Genomic DNA, 18,400 nt, shown 5'->3' with positions numbered 1-18,400 from the left:
GACACCTGCGCCAACGATCCTTGTTGCCGACAGGCTAGAAGACACTTCGATGCAGCAATCGCTGTATCTAAGGAGTTAATCAGCCTAGCTCCGGTCCTGGCCGTTACAGCGGGGTGTATAATACACCACCTCATGGAGCTGTAATTGGGCAGTCTGCTGTGACTGACCAATCACAGTGATCGCTGGCAGGAGACCGCAGTGATTGGTCCCCTGCCGTCTTACTGTGCCGAACAACTGTCATAAACAGTTGACGGCACAGTTCTGTCACCCTGTCCTTTGACAGGATGACAGCTTTTAGCCAGGATGCACCGGTATGTCCCGGTGCCTTAAAGCACAGCAATACAGGATGTACCGGTGTGTCCTGGTGCGGTAAGGGGTTAATTAAACGCTACCATATATGTACCAGAAAGTAGTACCTTAAAATATATAAATTGTCCCACAAAAAATAAGGCCTCAAATAGCTATGTAGTCTTAAAAATAAAAAAGTTATGTTAATGTTATATGAGAAGGCAAACACAAAAACCCTTGGTGACGGCTGAGCTTTGTGGTGTTTCAGTATTTTGTAAATGTGTTGTTATAAGTATTTTCCCAATGTTTTAGCTACAAATACAGATCCATAATACAGATGTCACACGCATCGAACAAACTTTATTGCTTTTCCGTGTGCAAATCCACATGGGAAAATCTTCCGCATTATCGCTATGTGTGGACCTAGTGTATAATGATAGTTTATGCAACTCAAATGACAGGGACGTGAAAGAGTGGTATGGATAATAATTAAATATGGATAATAATTCAAATAATGTAGTCTCCATTCCTGCTGCACACTTCCACGTATGTCTAGATGTGTTTAGCCCTCTGTTGGCTATATGTTGAATCCAAACATTGCTTTAACAAAGAGTTAAGAGTAGGCTTTACCTATGATCAGGTTACACCTGTTCACTTCCTTGCCACTAGGATACACAGACGTGTCTGAAAGTATTTGTCAAACAACTGCCAGACTATAACCTGTCTTTATCATGGCTGAGTCTCGCTGTGTCCCCTTGCTGCTGCTTCTGCTCTTGCTGAGTATCCATAAAGGTAAAAATGATCTCTTGCATCTGTAAAGTGTTTTTTGCAAATGATAGAAAAGTTTGGGTTATGAGTTTGTCTTTGTTTGTTGTACATTTTGGCAGAATATAGTTCCATGCTAAGTTTTTTCCGTAAATACATTTTGTTTTTCTTGTTATTAATTAACTAACTGTAGCAATGTTATTTTCCTAGCAATGATTATCATAAAAAATATGCACGTCACTTAAATGAATTGTCTACAAGAGTCAGGTCTTAACATAGATATAACAAAGCACAAAATAGGCAAGTTTTTACAACTACTAGCACAAGATTTTGTACAATTCTGCTATGATATAGCTCTAAGGCGAGTCAGGGTTGGGACCCAGTTGATACGCTACGCACTCCTCAAAGATAACAAGTGTAAATATTGTTTCACTTTGAATAAGAACTTCTCACTCCAGATGGCAAACTTTATGGCAGCTAATACACAAACATTGTTCCACTGTAATACCACAGGATTATTGCAGCGTTTTATATTGTAGTTTATTTTATATACTACATATTAGACCATAAGAAAATGCTTTGGGGCAGATTTACCAGTACTGTTATACCTGAAAGAAATGCAAGTTTGAATGGGCACTGCAGCGTGTGCCATATCTCCAACAAGGCATAAGCATAAGGCCAGGACTACACCTTGACTTTTTGTAGCGCTACTGATTGATTTTAGCTGCATTAAACAAGATTGCGTGCAACTCATTGTATTCATTTGGACTGCATCTGCAGCTTAAGGGTTTGCTCACAGACATTTTCAGACGTTTTTGTAACTACTCGCGTTTTTCGTGGTGTATTTTACGGACGTTATTGGAGCTGTTTTTCAATGGAGTCAGTGGAAAAACGGCTCCAAAAACGTCCCAAGAAGTGACATGCACTTCTTTGACGCGTCTTTTTACGCGCCGTCTTTTGACAGCGACGCGTAAAATAACACCTCGTGGGAACAGAACATCGTAAAACCCATTGAAAGCAATGGGCAGATGTTTGTAGGCGTAATGGAGCCGTTTTTTCAAGCGTAATTCGAGGCGTAAAACGCCCGAATTACGTCTGAAAACAGTGCGTGTGAACATACCCTAATAGTTAAAATCAATCAGTAGCTCTACCAAAAGTCTAGCTGCAGCCCTGTCCTAATGGTGAATATGGCTTACGCTCCAAAACAATAACTTTTTTAAGCCATGATATGAATGACACTGGAAAGCTTAGATCCCTTAGGGTATGTGCACACGAGAACTGGCTTTTACGTCTGAAAAGACAGACTGTTTTCAGGAGAAAACAGCTGCGCCCTTTCAGACGTAAATGCTCCTCCTCGCATTTTGCGAGGCGTCTTTGACGGCCGATCATTTGAGCTGTTCTTCATTGAATTCAATGAAAAACGGCTCAAATTACGTTTCAAAGAAGTGTCCTGCACTTCTTTGACGAGGCAGTCATTTTACGCGTCGTCGTTTGACAGCTGTCAAACGACGACGCGTAAATGACAGGTCGTCGGCACAGTACGTCGGCAAACCCATTCAAATGAATGGGCAGATGTTTGCCGACGTATTGGAGCCCTATTTTCAGACGTAAAATCAGGCATAATACGCCTCGTTTACTTCTGAAAACAGGTAGTGTGAACCCAGCCTTTGACGGATGCAAACAAAAATCATTGCTTTTTTGACAGGAAAAATCCTTATACATATGTTATTTGGAACAAACGCTGTTCCTTCTAATGCAATTATTGCACTTTTTGGTCACACTTTTCTGCATTATAAATTCGGCTCTTTTGCCAAAGAACACAGATCATATATTAAGGCACATATATGAGAAATGAGGTTTGCTGCATGCACATAGTATTGATGTCTATCACTATTCTATTGTACAATAGTGCTCATATAAGATGTGCTACTTGATAAAACTGCAACTAAAAAAAGAATAGGGGAAATTTGTGGACGCTAAATTTAACTTTAGCAACCAGTGCCAGGCAGCTGCTGCCAAGGCAAATAAAATCATGGGATTCATGAAAAGAGGCATAGATGCTCATGACAAGAATATATTTTTGCCTCTATACAAAGTCAGACTACACATGGAATATTGGGCATCTGTGTATAAGAAAGACATGGTTGAACTAGAACTGGAGCAAAGAAGGGCGACCAAGATAAATAAGGGAATGGGTGGATTGCCTTACCAAGAAAGGTTATCAAACTTGGGGCTATTCTGTTTTGAAAAAAGACGGCTTAATGGTGATCTACACAAATATATAATTGGACTGTAAATGATCTGCCAGACACAGCTTCTGTGTCGACGCCCGTGGTTAATCAGTCTGTATCTGTCCCTAGGTCTGATAGAGTGACTCGATCTGCTACCACTCAGGCTGGTATACTGAGGAGTGGGAGAACCTATCACAGCCTGGCCAGACGGTTCTAGCTCCCGCCCTTGGTCTATTTATACCTTCATTTGCTGTCTGTCCTTTGCCTGTGATTCTTGTGTTTCCTGGCTCTGCTGTTCCTGCTAATACCATTGACCTCTGCTTCATATTGACCCTGCTTGACGGACTATTCTCCTGTTCTGCTTTTGTTACCGCGTACTCTCCAGGTTTGACTCGGCTCGTTCACTACTCTGTTGCTCACGGTGTTCCCGTGGGCAACTGCCCCTCTTCCCTTGCTTCTGTGTTCCCTTGTCTGTTTTGTTTGTCGTTCACACAGTGAGCGTAGGGATCGTCGCCTAGTTGTACGCCGTCGCCTAGGACGGACTGTGCAAGTAGGCAGGGACTGAGTGGCGGGTAGATCAGGGCTCACCTGTCCGTCTCCCTACCCAGACATTACATGGACAGTACAGAGATCTTTCTAATGATCTTTTTACACCTAGGCCTGTAACCAGGACAAGGGGGTATCATCGCTGTAACGAATGCGGTCACCGTCCACCCCCGTCGTACAGCTGCGACTGCAGACTCCTGGCCTCCTACCAGTGTCTCCCTCCTCGGAGATGCAATCTCGCGCGCCTGTGCTGTCCTGTCCTGTCCTGGACTGACTTCTAAGGTGTGCGAGCACGCTCGTCCCTGGCCTTAAAGGGCCAGCGCGCATACTAACGTTCCCTAACCAATCCCCAAATCAACCTGGACTATAAAAAGGGCTCCACCCTTCCACTCATTGCCTGAACGTAGTTGTTGTCTACCCATGTTCATATTGCAAACGGTCCCTTAGTTGTATCCTGCTCCCAGTGTTCCCGTATCCTGCTTCCTGTATCCTGTTGCTGTGTTGTTTTCTGTGCCTAAGCCTTTAGTTGAGTGTATCATGTGCCGCGTCTGGTATCATCTGCCACATCTGGTATAATTTGTCACGTCTGGTGTCATCTGCCACGTCTGGTATCATTCGCCATGTAAAGCTCCATCCGAGCTAAAGCCTCTGCTACTGTCTGGACTCTTACAGGTACTCTAGTGCTAAAGACTTTTGCATATACTTTATATATAGACTATTAATTGACCAGCTGTCACTCCGCTACGGTGGGGCGGACTAGTGGATCCACTAACCCCTAGATCATGACAGTATGCTCAGGCCATGGAACACGCTGGTCAACCTAAGACGGCATTTCAAATGATGTAAATGGACATGCATGACCTGCGTGCACACCAGGATCAGCTTCTACTGGCAGTAAATTTGATCATCACCCATTTCGATCATCCTCCTGCTCCTCATCTGGATGCTGCTGCTGTTCCACTACTGGTTATTCCCACTGCCTGTTCTGGATCTACAGTTTCGCTACCTATGCCACCTCGCTATGATGGAGATCCTAGGGCCTGTAGAGGTTTTATTAATCAGTGTACTATTCACTTTAGACTATGTGCTCATCTCTTCCCCTCTAATGAGGCTAAGGTAGCATTTATCTTCTCGCTGGCAAGGCCCTGGCTTGGGCGAACCCCATCTTGGAATGGAAGGGCCCAGAATTCTCGGATCTAGGATTGTTTTTAGAGACTTTCCGTACTGTGTTCGAGAAGCCGGGTTGAACATCCTGTGCAGCTGCCACCCTGCTAACCCTCAAGCAAGGGGAGTTGACGGTAGGAGAGTATGCCATCTCCTCCTGTACACTGGCGGTGGAGCTGGTGTGGAACTATGAGGCCATGCTGGCGACCTTTTGGCAGTGACTGTCCACGGACCTCAAAGACAAGCTAACAGCTGGCGATCTTCCAGCCACCCTGGATGCTCTTATCCTGTTGGCAACCCGGGTCGACATGAGGATCCAGGAACGTGCTCAGGAGGTTCGGCGGGGGAGACGTTTCTACAGACTGGCTTCCTCGTTCCAGAGACCCCTGTTGCCTTCCCCTGTCGCTCCACCTGAAGACCCATTGCAGGTGGACAGAATCAAATTGTCCGAGCAAGAGAAACAGTGCAGACGCTCTTCAGGTCTGTATTGTGGCCACAAAGGCCATTTTGTGCGTCAATGTCCAGAAAAGCCGGGAAACTCCAGCACCTACGGTTGGTTGGAGAGACAACCCTAGGTGGAACGACATCAAATTCCAAATCCTCTTCCAAATTATCTATTCCTAGTGGATCGCCTGCATCTACCCACGGTTCCTCTGGAGAGACCCCTGGCTGTTGCCTCTGTGAATGGACTACCATTGCCCGATCCTATTGTGTCCTTTACTGAACTGCTGACACTACAAGTCGGAGTTCCTCACTCGGAACAGATTGCCTTTCTCGTCTTGCCTAAAGCTATCAACCCTATTCTGCTGGGCCTGCCTTGGCTTCTTCTACATTATCCGGTTCTCGACTGGAGTTCCGGAGAAGTCCTCCAATCGGAATCCAAGTGCCTTCATCGATGTCTACCACCGGTTCGTCCTGTTTTGCCTCCACTGCCTCAGTCACTCTCCGATCCACCCTCACATTATGCCAGTTTTATGGACGTCTTTAGCAAGAAGGAGGCAGAGACTCTTCCTCCCCATCGCATCTACGATTGCCCTGTTGAATTTCTTCCTGACTTCTCACCCCCTCGTGGACAAATCTATCCTCTCTCTCTGCCGAAGACCCTGGCCATGTCTGTGTATGTTAGAGAGAACCTTGAGAGATGGTTCATCCAGAAGTCTTCCTCCCCGGCCGGAGCCAGATTGTTCTTTGTGAAGAAAAAAATGGATCTCTTCGTCCTTCTATTGACTACCAAGGTTTAAACCAAATCACGGTCAAAAACAAGTACCCATTGCCGCTCATCTCAGAGCTCTTCGACAGAATTTGTGGTGCCAAGGTGTTCACAAAGCTGGATCTACACGGGGCTTATAACTAGATCCATATCCGCAAAGGTGACGAGTGGAAAACCGCATTCAACACGACGAATATCTCGTGATGCCCTTTGGACTATAACTCTCCAGCTGTGTTCCAGGAGTTCGGAAATTACATCTTCCGGGATCTGCTGTATGTCTGTGTGGTGGTCTTTCTGGATGACATCCTGATCTACTCACCCAATTTGACGACGCATCGGAAGCATGTTCGTCATGTTCTGTTGTGGTTAAGGGGGAATCGCCTATAAGCTAAACTCGGCTGGGCTACATTGTCTCTGACCGCGGACTCAAGATGGATCCAGAAAAGGTGAAGTCCATCTTAGAGTGGCCACATCCACAGGGTCTTCGGCCTATACAACGATTCTTGGGATTCGCAAACTTCTACAGGCAATTTATCCCGAACTTCTCTTCTCTGACTGCTCCAATCTCTGCCCTCACTAAGAAGAGGGTGAACGCCAAAGTTTGGTCTCCGGTGGCAGAGTCAGCGTTTACCAACATCAAGAGCGCTTTCACCTCAGTCTTAGTTCTCCATCACCCTGTTGCATCTCGGAATTTATTTCTGGAGGTGGATGCGTCTTCCGTTGGTGCTGGAGCACTACTATGTCAAAGAAACTCTAAAGGCAAGACGGTGGCCTGTGGCTTCTTTTTAAAATGATTCTCTCCTACAGAGCGCAACTATTCCATCAGGGATCGGGAGACACTTATCATTTATACAGATCACAAGAACCTAACGTACCTACAGTCGGCACAACGGCACAACGGCACAACGACTAAATCCTCGCCAAGCCAGATGGTCGCTATTCTTCGCCCGATTTCTTGCTTCAGTTCCGTCCTGCAGATAAGATTGTGAAGGCTGATGCCCTGCCTCGATCTTTTGAAACCAATGACTCTGAGGAAATTCCTCAATATATCATAGGTCCTTCTAGGATTATTGCCGCTAACCCTCTGTAATTTAGAGACATTCCTCCTGGAAAGACTTTTGTTTGTCTTGCAGACAGGAAGAGAATTCTCTGCTCAGCTTTAAACTGACTGGGCACTCTGGTGTCCGAAAGATACTGGACTTGATAGCGCATCATTACTGGTGGCCTAGGCTGCCTAGAGATGTTGTGGACTATGTTTCCTCATGTACAAACTGTGCCTCGAACAAGTCTACCCACTCCAAACCTGCTGGTCTGCTAACCTTTTTTTTTTTTATCTAAATTTTTTGAAAACCATAACATAACTTGCCATCTATTTACAGTATTGTCACCAGACCAACAGAAAAATTACAACTGCAACGATATACTAACCATATATTAACCATATACAAAGTCATCCTTATCCCAACCTCCTTGACCCAACCCCCATTCTCACATCCATCCACTCCACCTCTATACCCATACATTATCATACATACCAAATAGAGCCTACTCTCCCTTTTACTGGTCCAGCATCCCCACCTAACACCCACTACAGGCAAGAAAACAACCACTACTACCACATACATAATTTTTTTTTGTAATAATAACAATAAAGTAATGACAACAATAACACTATCATCCTACTACCCCCTAACACCCCACCCTACAATGTCCAAAAATGTCCATCACCTAGAAGGAGAGACGAACTAGAAAAAAAGAAAAGAAAAGGGAAAAAAAAACACCATACGTCCCTATTAGACAACATATGACAAATATATGCCCTTTTGCATCACATAAACAACCCCACAGCACCTCAGGGCCACAACCGGAAACCAAGCTGATACTGCTGAGGCCCTCTGTTTACCCACTTGCGAGCCTACGAGAGCAAGTGGATCAGCTTTTGCACGGCTGTAACTTACCAACAAAACACACCCTTGAAGACCCAAGTTCAGTGCTTTCAAGCCATATACTTACCGTACTTCATGAAAACAAAAGACTAGGGTGTTAGCACCAGCCCTGTCACCAGGAAGTGTGCCAAGAGAGTCAGTGCACTTGAAAAGCAAGACCCTCCACAAGGAAGAGGCCCTGCTAACACCAACTCTCTCAAACTCCAAGGAGCATACCTTCACTAGGTTCCCCAAGATGTTGCTACATACTTCATCTACAGGGAAGATTTTCTGCTGCGTCGTCACTAAACAGCGTGCGCTCCAGGTGTAAAACCTAACCACTACACTAACTAAATAAAGAGTGCTCTGGTCCCTCCCACCAAGGCCTCCGAATGATCCATAAACCAACTCAGGATAGGAAAGACCGGCCAAACTAGGCCAACCGATGGAAGTACCCACCCTACTGTACAGCTCTGCATTGAAGGGGCATTGAAACAAGAAGTGCTCCATACTTTCCAGTGTATCGCAGCACTCCTCTGAGGAACATCTCTTTCCTCGAGCCTCCTGTACTTCAAATTACCCCTTACATGCAGTTTCCCCTGGAAGCAGTGCCAGGCGAAATCTCTAAACTTTGCAGGAATCCTTTTGCTATTCAATAAACCCAGCCCGACATCAATGACCCTGTCTGGGCAATCCCTAAGCACCAATGGAGTTTGGAAATGGGTCGACAGGACCCTTATGTCAAGGAATTTCCTCGACAAGGCCCTAATCTCGCACACCCACAAACCCCACCGGCAAATGACATTCTACATGGTAACGTAAGCCGGGAGATATCCGTGCAGTCTGTGCAAATTCTTCACTTGCCCTCCTCTCTCCCATTCCTGAAAGAAAGGCAAAAACCACACCCTACAGGAGAATACCCACAAAGGAGCCCTCTCTTGCCAGAGGTTTGCAAGATTTATCTTAAGACAGGTATTCACTAGAAATACCACGGGGTTAACCATATCTAAAACCCCCCTAGTCTCCTTGACTAAGTTGAGTTTGTTCCCCCATAACATCTGGAAGAACAAACTGTAGGCCCAGGGCCCAGAGAGATTCTGGCAAGATAGCCACACTGCCTACATAACTTAAAATGGGAATCAGGTATGTTTTGATCAGGTTGACCCTTTCCCTGAGATTTAAAGACCAACCCTTCCACTGGGACACCTTCTGAGTGGCAATCTTAAGCCTGCTTTCCCAATTTGAAATTGGATAATCTCCAAGTCCGCATTCGATGCTGAGAATTTTTGCTACGTCTGAAGGCACTGGGAGGTTGTCCGGGAGATCAAAGGCAGGATCTCCATCTCTCATCCAAAGACTCACGCATTTGTCCTAATTGATGCTGGACGCAGATGCCTCTGAGTAGCAGGCAACTTCCGACATCACCCATTCCGCCTCCCCTCTCGAGGAGACGAAAAGAGTGACGTCATCCACATATGCCACCGCCCTCAGGACAGACCTCGAAGCCACCCGGTCGACCCTGACCCCAACCAATGGTCCGCGCTCAACCCTCTTTAAGAAAGGGTCAATCGCAAACACATATAGAAGGGGACATAGAGGACAACCCTGGCGAACCCCGGAGCCCACCTCAAAAGCACGGCCCAACCAACCATTAACAAGCTGGAAAGTCTCTGCCCCTGCATACAAAATCTTAAGCTAATCAATAAACCCCCCCCCCCCCCCCAGCAGGGCATACCTCAAAAGGACAGACCAGAGGTACTCATGATCAACCCGATCAAACGCTTTTGCCTGATCCAAAGACAGCACATACCCTCCCAGAAGCTTGCCGTGCCCTGCTCCACGGCCTCCCGGACACCAAGAACAGCACTGAACGTACTGCGACCTGGAACAGAGACATGCTGGGCCCCTAAGAGGAGGTGGGTCGCAAACTGGACTAACTGATTAAACAGTATCTTTGCCAAGATCTTACTGTCCGTATTGAGAATACGTGACGGATCCTTACCCTTTGATAGAACAATCAAGGCAGACCTTCTCATTGACCTAGGCAGACTGCCCGAGAAAAGACAGTCATTAAACACCATGGTCAAGAGAGGAGTCAAACTCTCCTTAAAGGTCTTGTAATACTCGGATATTAAGCCATCTGGTCCTGGTGATTTTTTTTTTTGCAAGCCCCTCAATCCCCAGTCTGACTTCCTCTTCCTTGATTGGCTCCAACAAAACGTCGAAAGAGGGGTCTGCTCCTGGTTCAGGAATGGTTTCTGCCAGGAAAGTCGCCATCTTATGTCCATCTTGCTCCTTCCTACTCAAGAGCTAAGAGAAAAAGGGTCTGACCTCCTCCAGGTTCCCTGATCTGGATCTTTTCAGGGATCCTGTACTATCAATCAGTCCTGTGACTATTTTACCATTTACTGACATCTTACAATTTTTGTAAGGGTCGGGCAAGCGGTACCACCCGAAGTCCCCCTTAAAAACCAAAGATGTGTACCTATTATACTGACGATTCCTGAGCAGGGATTTCACACTGGAGATAATCGCGTGGCTACCTCCAGTCATGACAAGATATTCGAGTTTCCTCCTCAGGCCATGATACAGGCAATCCCTATCCAGGCTTCTGAGGCTCGGGAGCTGGCGGAAGAATTTTGCCACCCTTTTTTTTAAATATCTCCCACCACTTTGACTTGGTATTACACAGATCCAGCAAAGGTTCTTGGCTCTGCATGACATCCTCAAAGGATTATCTTACCTCAGCTTCTTCCAGTAGAGACGAATTGAGCTTCCAATAACCTCTTCCCATCCAAGGTGTTTCTGCATCATTCAGAGAAAAGGAGATTAGGCAGTGATCAGAGAATTCTACCTCAACAACAGATACTGCTGAAGAGATAGCTTCCTCCTTTAAAAAAAAAACTATTTATCCTAGACCTACAGCTTCCCCTATGAAAGGGGAATCCACCGTGACCCGGGGTGTGTCTAATGTGAACATCCAGAAGGCGAACATCACTAGCTATCTTATTTAGCTTGACGCTATCATAAGCCAGCCGATCATTGTGACCTCCTCTATCTCGGGATCTTGTGACAGTATTGGAATCCCCTCCAAAGACCACCTGCCAACTTGTAAAAATATATGACTTAATCCTTGTAAAAGGGGGTGGAGTAATAGCGGGGTTGACCGGCTCGTGTCGCCCACTACTACTACCTTCTTTATATCAGGGTCACTAGGGTTATGCCTAGCTTCCCTACCTTTCTCTTTTATTAACGTTAGCCTACTTGATTTGCTGCTAAGTAAGTTTATACGACTGTATAGTAAATAAAGGTAATATAAATTATTACAAACAGTAATCACTCTTACATATAAAATACACTAAACGCAGTAAATAATCACCGTATAGTATCAGTGTATCCCAATACACATAGCAAGTTAATATGTATTGAGTACACTGACACTACACTGGGCACAGCATAATTAACAAGGTATTACAATACTAATCTATACCACCACCCACATATCTAAACATACATATAAGTTGCTTTACAATACACACACGCTCACTGTTTCTGTCCCAGGTAAATGGTGGGAAAGGGTTAAACAGGTTCCAGGGGATGTACAGGTACCAGGGGATATGCAGGTAATGTGCAGGCAGGTGGGAAAGGGTTAAGCAGGGAAGTGTTGTGTAGGGAGAAGGGTAAGATGGGGCACAAGCTCGTTGTGTAGGGGGGGGGAGAAGTAAGGGTTATGTGTATAGGGGGAGAGAGGCGAAAGGTTAAGTGTGTAGGGTTGAGAGAGTTTTATGTAGCTGCTGCTACACGTGGATACTTAGCGGTGATTGTGGTCCTAGGTTGGTGAGTCAGGAACAAGAGTTGGTGTCTAGTCAGGGAGGCAGGAGCAAGAGAGTGATCGGCATTCCTGTTGCCCCTTTTATAACTTGTCCGTGCATATCTGTATGACATCACATGCTCATGCACATGCAAGGGGGGGCATGGGACTGTTTATGGCTCCCCCCTATGGAATCTCATTACCTGGCGATGGAGGGAGGGCAGGCATTGGGAATGCATTGGATGTGTCCACTGTCTTCTCCCCCTCCCCCAGAGGGTAGAGATACACACTAATCTCTGGAGGAATATCTGCACTCACATGTACATAGATATACACTACCGTTCAAAAGTTTAGGGTCACTTAGAAATTTCCTTATTTTTGAAAGAAAAGCACAGGTTTTTTTCAATGAAGATAAGATAACATTAAATTAATCAGAAATACACTCTATACATTGTTAATGTGCTAAATGACTATTCTAGCTGCAAACGTCTGGTTTTTAATGCAATATCTACATAGTTGTATAGAGGCCCATTTCCAGCAACCATCACTCCAGTGTTCTAATGGTACATTGTGTTTGCTAACTGTGTTAGAAGGCTAATGGATGATTAGAAAACACTTGAAAACCCTTGTGCAATTATGTTAGCACCGCTGTAAACAGTTTTGCTGTTTAGAGGAGCTATAAAACTGACCTTCCTTTGAGCTAGTTGAGAATCTGGAGCATTACATTTGTGGTTACGATTAAACTCTCAAAATGGCTAGAAAAAGAAAGAGAGCTTTCATGTGAAACTCGACAGTCTATTCTAGTTCTTAGAAATGAAGGCTATTCCATGTGAGAAATTGCCAAGAAACTGAAGATTTCCTACAACGGTGTGTACTACTCCCTTCAGAGGACAGCACAAACAGGCTCTAACCAGAGTAGAAAGAGAAGTGCACAACTGAGCAACAAGACAAGTACATTAGAGTCTCTAGTTTGAGAAATAGATGCCTCACAGGTCCTCAACTGGCAGATTCATTAAATAGTACCCTCAAAACGCCAGTGTCAACGTCTACAGTGAAGAGGCGACTCCGGGATGCTGGCCTTCAGGGCAGAGTGGCAAAGAAAAAGCCATATCTGAGACTGGCTAATAAAAGGAAAAGATTAATATGGGCAAAAGCACACAGACATTGGACAGAAGAAGATTGGAAAAAAGTGTTATGGACAGACGAATCGAAGTTTGAGGTGTTTGGATCACACAGAAGAACATTTGTGAGACGCAGAACAACTGAAAAGATGCTGGAAGAGTGCCTGATGCAATCTGTCAAGCTTGGTGGAGGTAATGTGATGGTCTGGAGGTGCTTTGGTGCTGGTAAAGTGGGAGATTTGTACAAGGTAAAAGGGATTTTGAATAAGGAAGGCTATCACTCCATTTTGCAACGCCATGCCATACCCTGTGGACAGCGCTTGATTGGAGTCAATTTCATCCTACAACAGGACAATAACCCAAAGCACACCACCAAATTATGCAAGAACTATTTAAGGAAGAAGCAGGCAGCTGGTATTCTATCTGTAATGGAGTGGCCAGTGCAGTCACCAGATCTCAACCCCATAGAGCTGTTGTGGGAGCAGCTTGACCGTATGGTACGCAAGAAGTGCCCATCAAGCCAATCCAACTTGTGGGAGGGGCTTCTGGAAGCATGGGGTGAAATTTCTCCCGATTACCTCAGCAAATGAACAGCTAGAATGCCAAAGGTCTGCAATGCTGTAATTGCTGCAAATGGAGCATTCTTTGACGAAAGCAAAGTTTGAAAGAGAAAATTATTATTTCAAATAAAAATCATTATTTCTAACCTTGTCAATGTCTTGACTAGATTTTCTAGTCATTTTGCAACTCATTTGATAAATAGAAGTGTGATTTTTCATGGAAAACACAAAATTGTCTGGGTGACCCCAAACTTTTGAACGGTAGTGTAAATATATGGAACACTTCCCGTTACAATCCTCATAAAGAGACACTTCCTGTCCCTCTGACTCTGGGGACCATAGATATTGATCAGGCAGAGTTCCTGACCCTTCATGAGGACGTCAAGAACCAAGTACCTCCCCATTTCTAATTAAATAACCCGTCGGCATTCTACCGGGGCGGTAAAAAGGACCGCCACCCCACTATATGGCTCGGCCACAAGTGACTAATATGAGGGCCCATATCTCCATTCCCTCTCGGCTTTCAATGTTACTGTCAGGTCTGACAGCCAGGTATCTTGCAAAAATAAAATGTCAGCCTCAAACCGGCTGAGGATATCAAAGGCCATAAATCTAGCGATATCTGACTTAATGCTAGCGACATTAATCGATGCTAGCGTCAATGGGGTGAGTGCCGCCGACATTGGTGATTGAGTTAGACGGCCTTCTTCTTCTCCCTCCTATACCCATCAGTGTCTGAGGAGGAAGACAACTTACTACGTTTAAGTGATTTAAGGGAAACTTCCATCTCCCTCTCTCCCTCCCTCACACCACTTTCCTGAGCATCCCTTCGTCCCTGTTCTCCGGGCCAATCTCCCCTTCCGACAACCCAGCGTCCTCAGAAAGGGGAGACTTACGACCGCTCCGAGGCTTCACCGTCTTTTCCTCATCAGGCCCAGTGCCCTTAACCTCCCCCTCAAATGAGGAGGCCGAGATGTCCTCAAGGACCCTGAACAGGCCGGAGAGTTCAATTAGAGGGGAGCCGGCTTCGCTTTCCTTCAGCACCTGGTTTCGAGAGGGGGAAGATCTTACACCCCCTCGATTTTTCTTTTTTTTCCAAGTTTCCGCCTTTGCTCTAGCCACTCCCTTCCGCCCTCATCCACACTCTCCTGATTAGAGCATTCTGAGGAAGTGGTCTCGTTGTTAATCCTCCTGACCTCCTCATGCAGCTCGCTGTCCCCGGGCGCCTCAGCAGCTGGATGGGCCGGGACAGGGTTCACCCCACATGCCTGGGGATTCCCCTGTTCCCTTTTCAACCTCCTTCTCTCCATTCTTCTCAGCTGGGCAGGGGTTTTGTTTTCCGTCCTTGGCCCCCTAGGTACTTCCCCTCTACTAGTTCCCTCCCCAGCAGGGTCAGCCTCTCGGCTAAACCACATTAGAAAAGGACCCGGGACAGCGGCTGAACGGGTGACCGAGGTCACCACACAGGTGGCAGCGAATCTGCGCACATGATGTGGTGAGATGACCAGTTTCCCCACACAATTGGCACTTCTGCACATAATTTGTGGCAGACCTTCAACTGCCAGACCTGTTAGAAGGCTAGGATTCTGTCCCTCCCCAGAAAAGCCGAGGAAGGGATGTGGGCGACTGAGTGGCCGGAATGTTTTAGCTTGACCATAAATGTCCACATCCCAGACCAAATGCCATGCTCGTCGCTGTTCTTTTTTGGCATTTCCATGACCTCACCAAGCGCCCGAGCCAGGTCATGATGTCATAGCAAGAGAGCGACTCATTTTGGGTCATCACTGTCACTCTCTTGACCTCACTTTGGCGGGTCATACCCTGGACGGCAAATCCTTTCCAGCCGGGCCTGTCCTTTACCAGCTCGTAATTTCCCCAGAAGAGCTCAAGCACCTATGGGCGAACGAAGCTGATATCAAACTCTGGGGTCCTATAGGCATGGATCAGGGCATAGATATAATTTGCCCTGACCCCATCCCAAGGAGAAGCTCCACAACCCTAGATCTTGTTGGGCATCCTTCCTTACTCCTCCACTTGAGACGGGCCACATTCCTACGAGTCTCCTGCTCGGCTGTTGGGGGGGGACCATACGGTTTCCCCTCCCCTTTCCTCTCGGAAAGACCCTAGACCGTGTCTCTCTACCCTCTACCAGTATCGATCTCTCCCCTTTTTTTAAGGTATCCAAGAGACGCCGCTGCAATGTGCCGTCCCCGGAGCCCACTGACGAAGGGGATGCCCCCGCTCCTCCTGCCACGCTGGCATAGCTTCCCAGGCCAGCCGAAAGTCCGGTAGTAGCCGACGCGGACTGAGGAGCGGCCGTGACAGCCAGACCAGTTTTTCTTTCCACCCCACCACCTACACCTTGCCTACCACCTACCTCCTCCACCAACCCTTGCACCTCTGTTTCCATATCTAGTTCCCTTGTACCTCTCTCACTGCCTCCTCAGTGTCCATTCTTTCTGCTGTTTCGGCACTTTTCTCCTCCTGACTTCTCCCAGCACCCCCGCTACTGTCACGAGTATCCAAGACAGCTGCCGGAGGTGCCACGGTGGATGCTTCGGCCCCTGACTCTGGACACTTCCCGTTTCCAAAGAGCATCTCTGAGCCTCTGGCCCTCCATGGGTACCTTCCTCCCTGGCTGATCCTCCCGCACTCCAGTCCTTTTCCTTCCCTGCACCCAAGCCGCTAACCTGAACCTCCATGTCAGTGGCTGGGGATGTCGGGACTATAGGAACCCATCTGCCTGGGGATCCACCGTGCCCCCCTGCCAGTATGCAGCTCTCTGCTCCGGGACTCACATCTCCACCTTCATTCGCTTGTCCGATCTCTCGGCCGCTTCCTTACTGCCTCATCCGCTACTGCAAGCGGAGTCGGCACCGGGTGCCACATTTCTACATTTATTCTTCCCGTTCCCCTCTTCCGTGCACGCACCAGTACACGGCTTGACTTAGCAATGGGGCCTGTGCAGCGGGCTGGCTCTTCAGCCGGACCTGCCGGCAAGGGGCTGTATACAAGTCTTAACTCCTCTGCTGATTGTTCTTTCCCTCCCTTGGTCTGAACCCTGACGTCTCTGAATTCCCAACTCATTAAACGTGTCCCTCCTTAAGCCTGTGGTTCTGAACCACTACAGTAAAACTCCTAGTTCTGCAGTTGCTCCCAGCGGTTCTTCTGATGTGTTCGAGGTGAAGGAGAGTCTGGACTACAAGAGAGTAGGAGGAAGGACTTTCTATTTAGTGGACTGGAAAGGGTTTGGTCCTGAGGAGAGGTCCTGGGAGCCAGAAGAGAATCTTAATGCTTTAACCCACATTAAAAAATTCTTACGCTCTAGACCCAAGAAGTGGGGGCTTAAGCGGGGTACTGTAATGGCTGTGGCCGCGACCTCAGACTCCTTGCCTTCTGCCAGTGTCTCCCTCCTCAGAGATGCCAGGCTCGCACGGCCGTCCTGTCCTGGACTGACTTCTAAGGTGTATATATATATGAGTACTTATGAGTACTAGATTCTTGAAATAGGACACTGATTGTTCTGATTGCCATATTTGGAGTGGGTTTTTGCCTTCCTCAACATGGTAGGATAAGGCTGGGTTCACACACACTATTTACGGACGTAATTCGGGCGTTTTAGCCTCGAATTACGTCCGAAAATACGGCACCAAAGCGTCGGCAAACATCTGCCCATTCATTTGAATGGGCTTTACGATGTTCTGTGCCGACGGTCATTTTTTTTACGCGCCGCTGTCAAAAGACGGCGCGTAAAAAAGACGCCCGCGTCAAAGACGAGCATGTCACTTCTTGGGACGTAATTGGAGCCGTTTTCCATTGACACCATGGAAAAACAGCTCCAATTTCGTCTGTAATGGACGCAGCGAAAAGCGCCTGCACTTGCCATTACGTCTGAAATGCCGGAGCTGTTTTCTCCTGAAAACAGCTCCGTAATTTCAGCTGTAACGGAGGCTGCCGTGTGAACATACCCTTATAGGTTGGACTTGATGAACCTGTGTCTTTTTTCGTTTCAATGATTTTTATTGAAATAACAGGATTGACAGAAAATAATAAGGTAACAAAGGACTAATTAAGAGAAACCGTAGTACAGACCTCGGAAAGACTACTAGTGTAGTCAACTACCATGTAGTAACATGAATAAAAAAATCACAACATACGCGAAATGCATAGGAAAAGAATACTAGGATTTGGATTAAATACTCTGAGACCAGGGATTCCACAGAGAGGTGAATTTATGGAACAATGAGTTACCCAAGGCTAAGGTTTTTTTCATATATGTATGTGGTGCTAATTAAAACCAACAGTTCATCTAATGAAGGAGCGTTAACTTCCTTCCAATGTCGTGTTATGACCAGTTTTGCCATCACAGGGATTTTCCACACTAAGCAGCGCGTTTAGGCAGGTAAGTATTCCATTTTAAGAAAGAGCAATGCCAATTGCAGCATCTGAGTGATTTGACGATGAGTGACATTCGACAAAAGGTCAAAAACCAGCGACCAATAACTGTCTATTTTGGTACATTGCCAAAAAGTATGGAAGAGAGAACCAGTACACCTGCAACCCCTCCAACACATGGGAGAAGAACTAGGGAACATTTTATGTAATCGATCTGGGGTGTAATACCATCTCAAAATTGTTTTCATGGCAGCTTCTACATGTTGGGTGCACAAAAGAGCCTTGTGGATATGTTTAAAAGAAGCCATCCATGCTGTGTTGTTGAAAGAGCAACCGAGTTCTCTTTCCCAATTCCGGATAGGATGAGAATTGGAAAAGCAAGAA

At 46.5% G+C, this 18,400-nt stretch overlaps 1 protein-coding gene across 1 annotated transcript in view; it reads left to right on the top strand.

Annotated features, from left to right (window-relative positions):
* Positions 1-995: 995 nt before the first annotated feature.
* CIST1 (colon, intestine and stomach enriched 1) overlaps positions 996-18,400 on the top strand; it is a 211,569-nt gene continuing 194,164 nt past the window's right edge. The window contains exon 1 of the mRNA XM_075850052.1: positions 996-1,080. Coding sequence (XP_075706167.1) covers positions 1,020-1,080 — 61 coding nt within the window. The 5' untranslated portion in view covers positions 996-1,019. The remainder of the gene's footprint in view (positions 1,081-18,400) is intronic.

The sequence above is a fragment of the Rhinoderma darwinii genome, chromosome 1 (assembly GCF_050947455.1).
Source record: "Rhinoderma darwinii isolate aRhiDar2 chromosome 1, aRhiDar2.hap1, whole genome shotgun sequence".
NCBI classification, from domain to species: Eukaryota; Metazoa; Chordata; class Amphibia; order Anura; family Rhinodermatidae; genus Rhinoderma; species Rhinoderma darwinii.
Note: the sequence above shows the minus strand (reverse complement) of the source record. Positions and strands in the feature narration are given on the sequence as shown.